We start from the raw sequence: 11,804 nt of genomic DNA on the forward strand, positions 1-11,804 counted from the left end.
ATGTGGATGAAGAGGTGGCACTATGCACTTTTGGTAAGCACACCACTGAAACGCCCCGTTCTGAAGGGAAGGGGCAAATGTATTGAAGACAATGTTAGGCTATCTGGTACATTTAAACCCTGGGGTAATGCTATTGGATATGCACGCAGAGATGGATGTTAATACTTGGCTAGCACAATTGGAAACGTATCTGGCATGGCCTTGGGCTGAAAAATTGGCAATAGTGTTTCACTGGAAGAAAAGGGACCCACTCTTGCTATCACACAGTATCATAGCCTATGGAACATACAGGTGATGCAATCCCTGAATAACAATGTTAGTGGGAATCACTTGTTATTTGAGGGGGCATGGAAACCGCTGCCTGAGTACTTATCTGAGGGGGCTTCCAAAAACCACGTGCCCTTGGAGATGGGGGGCAAGGGGACAACATTTGTAGATATTGCCAGATGTGGGGGAACAGGAGATAACAGTGATGTGGATGCAACCATATGATGTACTGTTATGCCTCTATATATTCTATTTACTGGATGATCCCGTGATTTCCTATTGAGATGGGTGGGCCAAAGGGAAAAACGGTGATCACTTGTGATGTTAAATAGTTGAACTTTCCCGCATAGTACTCATCTATGTAGGGAGAATTAGCTGCTATTGGCTTTCTATATGCTATAGGCTGTCATTATGAATATTGCCAAAGGCTTTCTCAAAATCAATAAAACTGATGTATAATTGTCTCTGCCACTCCATTCGCAGCACTATGATGTTTTGTAAAGTAACGATCTTATCTGACCCATGCAACTTACTTGCATATTGGTACATTTGGATCTTAGGGCCAGGTGTACTAATAAAAATGTGTTCCAAAAAGTGGTTGGGAATTGCACACTTACTTTTTCAGAAAGGATTTTGATTTTGCAAAGCGACCTGTGTACTAATAGATCACAGAGCAAAATCACCATTTGCAAAGCGTTGCAGAGTGACCTGTCTAATAAATATTTATTAGGAAGACCATAATTCGCAACCCCGTGACTGACTAAAAACACATGCATGGTGGCATGCTAGGGACTGTGGGCCTCCGTCCCTGTTTTGGATTCCCAAATGGAAAACATTTTTTGAGTTCTGACTTTAGCCAAGACCTTTGATTTTACTAGAATTATACATATAAAATACCCACTAATAGGGGTTTTTAGCCAGCCATCTTTATCCATATGTCTGTTTGATTGTCCTTCTAATGTTTCTTCTGCATACTACAGTTCAGTCATTGGATAATTTCAGTGTGAGTGATGGCATTCTTCTATTTGATAAGATACACATCCACACACAAAGTAGTTCCTTTCGGTGCTTGTGACTGCTATGGTAATTTATGTTTTCTCAAGCCAGAAAAATAATTTTGCTTTCAAGCAATGTTTAGTTGTTATTTAGATTGATGAGGGGCCTGTCAGCTTCCCCTATTTTTAGATTGATGGGTCTGTCTGCTTTCCCAGCATTAAAGTTTTGCAAAAACCATTACAAAACAAGCATTGACAAAGCAAAAAGACTCGCCAGACCAATTGGCTTTGCCAGTACTTATTTTTAAAGTATGCTGTGTTCCTTAAAGGAACTGGAAATGCATCAAAAAACAAAAAAGTTTTCTATTTCGGAAAACATCAGGGGGAGCAGGCAATGGTACTTTTCACTATTGTTCAATCCCCCTAAGGCTACTAACACAATTCCCAAGATGGGAGGGGTTCAAAGACGACTCCGTTCCATTTTCGAGAATCAGTTATTACCTCCTTTGAGGTGTTGGTAACTGTTCAATAGGATGCAACCAGAAATGTTGTTGCAAATCATTGATACATTACATACTGAATCACAGTTTGGAAGGCAAGTCCTTTTTAGGCCCATTCCAAATTGTAACTCAATATCAATCAATCAATCAGGGGAATTGTAAGCGCGCTACCCACCCATGAGAGTCTTAAGGCGCTGGGGGGGGGGGGGGGGGGGGGGGGGGGTCCCAGGTCTGTTTAGCTGAAAAGAAAGTTCTTAAGAGTCTTCCTGAAAGTGTTCAGGGAGGGGACGCGCCTGATGTCTGCAGGTAGCTCATTCCAGGTCTTGGCATCGATGTGAAAGAAGGATCTTCCGCCTGCTCTGGTATATAGGTTGAAAACCCCTATTACGAGTTAGTAAAACATTTCCAACTCATAAAATGGGATATGTACATTACAAAATGGCATTATGCAGTCGCAAACACAGTGAATTTGTGAAACTCCGGGTTTGAGATTCCAAAATCCTTTCATATATCTGGCCCCTAGTTTTTAGGTCTCGGCCTGCAAAAGTCTGCGTACATGCGCAGTCAAGCTGGCGAGATTTAATGACGTAGAGTATTTTCCACTAGTGTGGTTAAGCCTCACCCCTCTTCTCCATTGGCTGGCATCACCGTTCATGCTAAACGGTGGCCAGCCATTGGAGAAGAGGTCTTAGTAACGTTCTTCCTTCTCTGTAAGCCCTGTCCTTTTCAGACTAGCTTACTTGACTTACTGCCGGCGTAAAAGGTTTCTTATCTTCTGTATGGGTTCAGATGGCCCCATAAAGAAGATAAGGAATTTTTTATGACAGCAGGATGTCAAGCACCTATTCAGAGCGCTTGTCTTTGTTGAACTCACTTACGGGGAGAGCTCTTGTGAGACGTGCACATATCGCAGGGGCAGGCACAGCGCTTTATTCTACACACTCTGCAGCAACAAGGCCGAGAGAGCAGACACTTCCGTATTAGCGCTTTATACACGGATTACGGCAACATAGCTCCAAGAGCATACCCGGCTCTGTGTGCACTTCTTCTAACCACTTTGTACTCACAGCTGAAGATGTGTGTGAGTTTGCAGATCCCAGGTCACAGACTTGTGCTAGTGCGAGCATGTTTATGTCTCAGCCTCTGCCCAACAGGGGAACAGTGAGCTCTGTGTTCAGCGGCGCGTGGGGGAGGGGCGCCCTCCCTGGGCCATGTGTTTATGTTATTTTAAAATGTGCAGCTTCAGTAAACAGCCGCACGCATTCACGGAGACGCCAGGTGATGTACACAACTATTTCAGCAGCTGTGTCGTGTTGTGCCTCGCACTGTGTATATGCCTCGACAACACACTGTCTTTGCTAAGGTGCACCGTTGTGTTTTTCTTTTGTACACACGTCAGTCTCTTTTTGAAAAAGTAGGCATTTTATTTTGTAAGAGTTCTTTTTATTGGGGTTGTGCTGAAGTTAAAATATGCCCCTGTTTATTTATATACGAATTACGTGATACGGGCACCACTATAATAGTTCACTAACACCAGTAACACTCGCAAAGCAAACAAAAATACAAATATTGTTTTGTGGAGCCCCGGCGCAGTGAGCGGTGCCGAGTAGAGTTCATTAAACAAAACAGAGCATTCTTAAATGCGCCCCTGTTAGAACCGGCTGTCTCTAGTTGGCAGAGGTATACACTTCTGACAAATAGGGACACACCTTTTCTAGTCAGGGCAAGGGGATCACACCCTTCGATAACCCCTGCTCACCCCCTTGGTAGCTTGGCAGAGCAGACAGGCTTATCTCAGAGGCTGTGTGTTAAGCATTTATGACCACATACAGTAATCAAGTGAATACACTACAAATGGACACGACACAGTAGTATTATAAAAATAAGTATTTTTATATAAGGCTTAGCACAAGACCAAATAACGACAAAAACGTACACAATCTTAATAAATACTCTGGGAAGGGAAAAAGGATAGTTCAAAGGTAGTTTCTTCTTTAGCACAAAAAGTCTTTAGTATCAAAGCAAATCTTCTTCTTGGCAATACAGTTCTTAGCAACAGGGTAACCCACACGGGGGCTACATGACGTCGAGGCAAAGTTAATCCAAAGGTTCGGCGTCGACCGCGAGGAGCGCTACGTCGAGCCCAGAGTCACACGGACCCCCAACAACACAGTACCTTTGGAAAATGAAGCACACGATGATCCGCGGCGTCGAGCAATCCGGCGTCGCGTCTTCGGTGTCGATCAGGCCTCAGCAGGCGTCGTTGTCGATGATGCGGTTGCACAGAGTGAGCAGCGCTCACGGCGTCGAGAGGGCACGAGGGCGATGCGATCAGCAGCGGTGCAGACACGAGGTCCCTTGGAGCTGGAGCCGTACTCCCACTCACTGGCGTTGCTGCTGGCGTCGGTCGGGCCCGGCGGCCGGTCGTCGAGGAAGCGGGACACTGGGGCCGTTACCCACTATGTCGAGCTGGATTCGGCAACGTCCTTCGGCGTCGAGGTTGCCGGCTCTTTCAGAGGTGCTGGATTCACAGGTTCCAGCAAATAGCACTTTAGCAGATGAAGTCCTTTAACCCTGTGACTTCAGCAGGAGACTGGCACTCTTCCAGTCCTTGGAGATTTTCTTAGCAAGCGTGAGAGTACACACACAGTTCCTCTCTCCTGGTTCCTTGGCAAAAATAAAGAAGCACTGCAGGATTCCCCCCCAGCAAACAACACACTGGCAGAAGGGGTAGGCAAGTCCTCAGATCAGCAGGCCTCTTGTCCTTGGTTACAGGGTTCCTTGTCAGAAGTGATCTAAATTCTTGGTTCAGGGGTCCTTCTCTTATACCCCTTTTCGGCTTTGATCCCTTTGTCCATGCAGGGGAATTTCCCAAAATCCTGGGTCTGTTGTGGGTGGAGCCAGGCAGTAGCACCTGGCCTATTCACTGAGCAGGGCTGGGTCCTCAGACGCCCAGCAGGAGGTGGAGCCAGCATTGACACTGGCAGGAGCAGAGCTATCGGCCTCCTGGCAGGAGGTGGGGCTAGGATCGTCCATGGCAGGCACAGAGCCATCAGCCGCTTGGCAGGAGGTGGAGCCAGCATTGTACCAGGCAGGGCAGGCTATCAACAACTACTCTCCCCCTACTCTCAACGCAAATGTCCCACTCATCCCACACTGACTCATCCAGACCTGTGGAGCCACCCAGCTCCTGTCACACACACGCAAGACCAGCAGAAACCAGATATGGTTAGACAAGAAAATAGACACTTTCTAAAAGTGGTATTTTCAAACCCAGGGTCCAAAAACCATCCACACCAACGGATGCGTAATTAAACCCCGAGTTCAGGGATACCAAACTCGACATTGCACCATGCTCCCCGAGCCAGCTAGGATCATAGCATTAATAATCCCGGCGGCCCATTCTAACTAATGGAGAGCAGGCTACCTCGCAATAGTGAAGAACGAAGATGGCTGTAATTCACTATTAGGACATGCCAATTTGGTCAGGCGTGTCCTACCTTATACTTACAATGCACCCTGCCCGTGGGCCTACCGTAGGGGTGACTAACATGAAGTCAAGGGAAGGTTTGAGGGGCTGGCAAGTAGGTATACTTGCGCAGCCTGCGTGACAGCACTAGGCTGCACGTGGGTCTCGCAATGACTGACCCGTAGACATTCTTTTACGAGGCCGCTCCTGTGGGTGGCACAACACGTGCTGCAAGCCCACGAGCGGCATTTTGTATTTACAAGCCCCGGCACTCCGGGTGCGCTAGACTAGGGACTGACAGTAAACCAAATAAGCCAAACATGGATACAATAGATACATCAATTTAACATCGGGAGCACTTGCGTTATGGCACTGATCAGCAGTGGCACGGCGCCCAAAACGTATACCAGCAAAACATCGTAAAACAGTGGAGGCAAACAGAAAAAATGGAGGAGAGACTCAAGCCAATGATGTCAGGTCTAACAGCCCCGAACTGTATCGGGGGTGTCCGGGGGACGTAGGCGCAGGCCGGACATCTGTCTGAGCAATCCAATAAAGTGTCGCCCATTTCAATGGCGACGGTGACGGCGTCAGAAAGAGATTCCAAGCTGCGTTGTTCATGGTGCAAGATGGTGGCCTCCGGAGGAGAGTTTCATGCAACGTGATCAAGTTATTCGCCAATTAGCATTGGTATGCCGACCATCAGGGATTGGTAGAGCCGATCCCATGCCTTGCCTGATATCCCAATGCCTTCGAGAACTTGAATGACAGGTAACATGGTAATGCTTAGCTGAAGGAAGCATCGCGTACCACTGTGGCACAAATTCCCACATTCACACGCTTAGATTGTGGGATTTAGATAATTGAATAAAAACTGTCTGTTTAATACTAAAAGGGAAAGGGTGGTGACGCGCTTGACCATACTGCTTTCCATAATCCTTCCTGTGCATTGGTCTTTCATTCAAGCAGTCAATATGGCACTGCTTCCTACATAGAACATTATGATACTTCTGTGTAACCAGGGACTGGAAGCAGCATTAGGAGTCCTTGGATTTATTTAAAAAAAAAAAAACAATGCTAATAATGTTTATTGTATTAAAGACTCCAACCCACTTACTTTATTTACCCGGGACTATTAATTTAATGTCTTCAGTGACCCTGTGACCTAGAAATTGGTAACTACACAGCTCCTGTAAGTCTCTTTTTGGTGCCCAGCAATTTGACGCTGTCACCCATACTCGCGCCTTCTATTTCCACGATAGTCACTTTGTATTTACTGTATACATGTTACCCAAAAGGCTGTGTATGTGTGTGGCTGTGTGTGTGTATGTGTGTGGCTGTATGTGTGTGTGTGGCTGTGTGTGTGTGTGTGTGTGTGTGGCTGCGTGTGTGTGTGTGGCTGGAGTCTCCAAACTTTTCTGTATTAAGAGCTACTCATGTCCGGTGAACATCATCCGCAGCTACTAATATTTTTTGAGTTTAAATACTGACAACATCAGAAAAGATTACATTAGAACCCACCATATGCAAGATTGACAGCAGTGATCAGCTCAGTGCATTAGGCATGGTTCCCATCATTAATAGTGTTCAATATAGAATGCCTATACATTGGTAATGCATAACAGCCAAAGCTGCAATGTCCCTGGCACCAAGTTAATATTAGTAATAAGTCTCCCCAAACACCAACTCTTGACTTCTGAAAATTCACACATTTTGGTCTCAAATACACACTTTTCAATTTTGGCATACATATATTTATTCAACCAAGCAAATGCTTCGAATTTATTAGGCTGGGCAGTAGACAGGGGTGAAACTTATGGGTAGCTGGAGAGCTACCAGCAGCTCACAAGCTACTTAATTGACAAGTCTGTCATAGATTCTCTTCAAAGGTTCTTCAAGGCGCTGCATGTGTAGAGAAATGCCCTACTTTGGTGCGTTATGCAGGGCTGCAGATAATACCCTGATAGACATTTGCAAATGCACTAGATAGTAACAAAAGCAGCCACAAACCTGGAAGATGTAAAAAATATGCATTTATTTCTGAACCCCTTTCCAAGTCCTCTCTAGCAAATGCACTAATTTTCCAACTAGCGCTCGGATGCGCAAGGTGAATTTGTGAAACATGTACACCTGTGTGCAGAGGGTGGCAGAGCTTGTGTGAAGAACGCACATTTAAACTAATATAAACCTATTTACGGTTTATAGTAATATTAAGATCTATGTTATGGTTTGTGGTGGTCTGTACTTCTAGGTCGTTCGTAAATGAAAGACCAATGTTGAAAGGCCGGTCCCTGCCTATCTTCCTACCTCTCTGAGTCAACACACGTTTCAAAGAAGGCTATAAAATGGTATTAAAAAGTTCCAGAAACCAAATACAGGCAAATGTACTTTTTTGTGAATCAGTTAAAAGGAAGGATTACATCTTTTTCTGAAGTCCCACCTTACAGCGCTGTCTCCTCATTGAACGCATGGAGAGATCTGTGCTCAGTGCAACCCCTGAATAAAGCAGCCAGGAATCCTCCATAGAAAGGAGCCTGCAGACAGGTTACACTCACCTAGGACCTTCACGGTCTGTCTGTGGTACTTCTCTCTGTTGGCAGCATTGGGGCCCTTGATGCGGTCTTTGCTCTTCCACAGGGTTCGACCTATAAATCCATACAAGAAGCCCAGACAGAACATGGGAATGAAGAAGTAGCTGGTGGTGACCCAGAGCATGATGTTGAGCAAGCCGGACTCCTGGGCGTAGGTGCTGGTCTTGCACTCCCAGCCCATGCTCAGGTTGGAAAAGTCAGTCCAGTTGTCCTGCTCACTGCCGGCCATGAAGAAGAACGGTCCAGCCGAGATCAGTGCAAAGGCCCACAAGAAAGCCACCACTGCCTTAACCCGCTTCTTGGTTATAAAAACCTTGGCTTTCAGGGGGAAGCAAATAGCCAGGTAGCGCTCAATGCTCAGGGCAGTGATGTGCAGGATGGTAGAGTAGGTGCAACCCTCACTGATGAAGTAAAAGAAGCGACACAGGAAGTCTCCAAAGATCCAGGAGCGTGACTTCCAGAGGCGGTAGAAGTCGAAGGGCAGGCAGACGAGGATGATGAGATCGGAAGCTGCCATACTAGACAGGTAAAGGTTGGTCGTGGTCTTCATCTCCTTGTACTTGCTGATGATGAGGATGGTCACTGTGTTGCCGATTATGCCTGCCACCAGTAATAGTACACAGATCACAGTCAGAGGAACCAAAGCAGCCAGAGTGAAGAAGGAGCAGTATGCCTCGCCACATCGTTCCATCAGCTCCACCCAGTAGGGGTCTGATGTGTTGGGCATAGTCCAGGGGTGGCAGGGGTCGTTCAAGAAAGCCGAAGATCAGCGAGGTGTGGTAGACCGGGCAAATTGCGTGGAGCTGACCCAGTTTCTCTGGCTCAAAGTCACAACAGTGCACACCTACTGTCTAGCAAGGAGAGAGCAAATAAACCTGCAGTCCATTGTCCAGTCTCCTCTCGGAAACTACTGCATGCTGACAGCGGCTGGCTTTGCATCTGGAAAGCGATGAGGTCTCCTTGTTTGAGTTTCTCTGAAGCAGCTCTCCCTCAGAGCACCTTCACCTTCTTTTACCTTTTAGCTTGGTAAAAAAAACACAAATGGCCGTAGAGGGAAAATCCCAGGTTAGTAGATTTCCTGAAAACGTCCTCGAATCAGTTTAGCAATAAGTATTCTCTAATGACCTGTCAACCTATCCAGTGGGCTGCTCCCTTTCCAGGCGAGTGGACTCCTCAGAAGAGCCCTCTCTCTCGCCTGTCTCCATCTGCCTCTCGAACAGCGCCTTGTGTTCTTTTTATTTCACCCTCTTCCCAGCGCTTATCTCTTCTGCTCCCTCCCTGGCCATGGCTTAGACTTGCAGAGAGTCCGGGGGAGGGGGGTGTGGGGGGAACAGCGGTAGTAAATCTGGACGCGCGCGTTCTGCAAACGTGTGTATCCTCCTAACGCGTTTGCAAATCTAATAATAATAACGCCTTTCAGCTCACTCTCTCAGTCTACACTCGACGGAGGCAAAAGCGGACTGGACAGCTTGTTATTCAGCGCAGTGGTTGTGTCGCTCGACGCTGCAATGTACAAAGCTTCGAGCTCTATACGGATATATGTAAAGTGCTGGGCGCACGTGCCAAAGCAAACAGGCAGAAACCGGCGCCTCGTTTCTACACCTCATGCATCGTTACTGCCGTGGTGACCGTTATTTCCACGCGCACAGGTCAGTTTTAAACTATGTGAGGTAGCATCCACAGGTGGAAAGCAAACTGCATTTTCGAACTGTAATCTCGCAGAATTCTAAACTCGTGTTATCCAGAGCAAGAGCGCTGCGCTGAATTATGGGTAGAAATAACATCTCCGCAAACCGGCATGAACTCTGACAGTTCGCGCCTGCTCTTGGTAGCGTGACCAACTGGCATGGGTGCAAATTCAGGACCGGGAGTGTAATAATTCAGGACAAAGGGTAAAAATTTAGGACAAAACTTAGGGACAGAAGGTAAGTTTTACAGGCGCATTAGAGGAGGTCGGGCAATAGTATATACGTAAGTAAATTACAAGTCAAAATAAGTTTATATTAGGTTAGGACAATTGTGCACTTCATGGCTTTTTCAGTATGCGCGCAGCGTTGACCAACAGTGCAGTGCTTTTTGTGGTATTTCATATGATAATAATGTATTTATATGGTTACCTCACTTGGTTGTCCAGTCTGATATTTTGTATACAATTCATGGTCGCGAGGAGACATGTTTGGTGAGAGAAGTGGTCTGCAAGATCTGATTGGATAGACATTGTGAGATTGTAAAGCGGCATGCATAGGATGCAGCTAATTGGGACCTGCAGTGCTGGACTAGAGCGGATTCCCCAAGTGACCAGCTTTATGTGTCAGATCTCTACAAGCATTCCGATTCTGTTTAGTTGGTGATGACTGGTAAAGGGGCCAGAATAGTACTGAGTGGTGGATAAGACCCATAGCGTAGAGGTCTTGTAAGCAGGAAATGGGAGTTACTAACCAGACTGCATGGACTATAATTGGCTGCACACTGCTTAGTGTAATGGTATTATTGTGGGTCAGAGCGGTGTTGACATTGCTATATCACGCCCAGGCTGGCCATAGATCAGCCCTCCTTATTTTAGCTAGACATTGGAAATAGTATACTGATTAGGCCGTTTCATTTTTGTGAGCTTTAAACTACACATTCTCATTGATGCACAGAAGTGTGCTACAGACTAGAAACTTTATAGGCTGTTGAGGCATTATTGTAGGGCAGAAGGAGGCACTGTCTTGTACATACAGAACATTTTATATGGACATGGAAGCAAAATGCCATCATGCAGTTTTACTGATGAATCTATATAGCACACAAATACTAATAAGTGGAAATATGGTTTCAGCAAATATGTATTATTTAAATATCACCAAGTAAAGTGTTTTGATTGTTTTGATCCTTTAAAACTCTCTCTTTCCAGTACTCTTCTGAATTACAAACAAGTGGTCCATTTGTGGTTCCCTAACTGCTGATATGTTTTGAAACATTTGCACAGTTGATTTATAGATATTTGAAAGTTGTTGTGTGTTACAAACAAACTGACATCTTACACCTTTGTTTTTGCACCCCCGAGACATTTCTGGAAAACATGGTGCATTCTACAACACATTTGTCAATATATATCAATTGTATTAGCTTCTAAAGCATAGTAAATAATTACTTTACTATGCATCAGGATACAACAATCTTTGATGGGGCTCTTCAATGATTCCCTGACTATCACCAACAGTGCCTCTCATCTCTCCACAGCGCCTCTCTCACATGTATTTCATTGGTTTTATAGCCCTTCTCGTACCAGTATAAGATGTCGGAGCACTTAACATCAATAAATCATACGTATGCAAATCAGTGTATAGAAAAAGTTACATAAGGCAAAGGGACTCACTACAAGGTGTAGGATGCATATGTCACATATACTGGTAGGCATTTTTAAGAGTGCTTGGTCTGAAGAAGCACAAACTCAGGATTCAGAACTTAACACCGTGGTTAGAGTGAACTTTAATGATAAGAATTTATTCCTACACTAACAAACCTTTTTTAGCAACATCAGGATAATGAAAGGCTGGGAATAAAACATAACTTTGTAACCTGTACCATGCAGCTTGGATGCAGCTCTTTGATGGCAGTCCATAGCTCACTGCTAGATTACATATGTAACTTATGAACTGCACAGTAACAAAATAATCTTAGTGACAACATTTGTAACCCATTGAGATCCGCATATAAAATACAATTCTTTGATATGTATGGTACACATTCTTTGCAGCAGGCATATTAACCCTCTTGCTTCCTTAGAAGATTCAAAACTCCCATCTCGCTCCTCCAGGTACATTAGTCACAAGACACGGGTGAACCACACCTGAATATAAGTGAGGCCACTTTTATTGTTGCATGAAAACTGCTGGATATACAAGGAACTTTGCAGTGCCAGACCTCAGTAACAAAACCACTCCCCCCAAACCAACTTTCCAGCCTCCCGGGAAAACGCCCGATACCCACACACATA

The 11,804-nt window shown here is 45.4% G+C and overlaps 1 protein-coding gene across 1 annotated transcript in view; it reads right to left on the reverse strand.

Annotated features, from left to right (window-relative positions):
• The window catches only part of MLNR (motilin receptor), a 97,378-nt gene extending 88,829 nt beyond the window's left edge, over positions 1-8,549 (reverse strand). The window contains exon 1 of the mRNA XM_086933434.1: positions 7,787-8,549. Within this exon, the coding sequence (XP_086789560.1) occupies positions 7,787-8,549 (763 nt within the window). The remainder of the gene's footprint in view (positions 1-7,786) is intronic.
• Positions 8,550-11,804: the final 3,255 nt, after the last annotated feature.

The sequence above is a fragment of the Lissotriton vulgaris genome, chromosome 8, assembly GCF_964263255.1.
Source record: "Lissotriton vulgaris chromosome 8, aLisVul1.2, whole genome shotgun sequence".
Lineage (NCBI taxonomy): Eukaryota > Metazoa > Chordata > Amphibia > Caudata > Salamandridae > Lissotriton > Lissotriton vulgaris.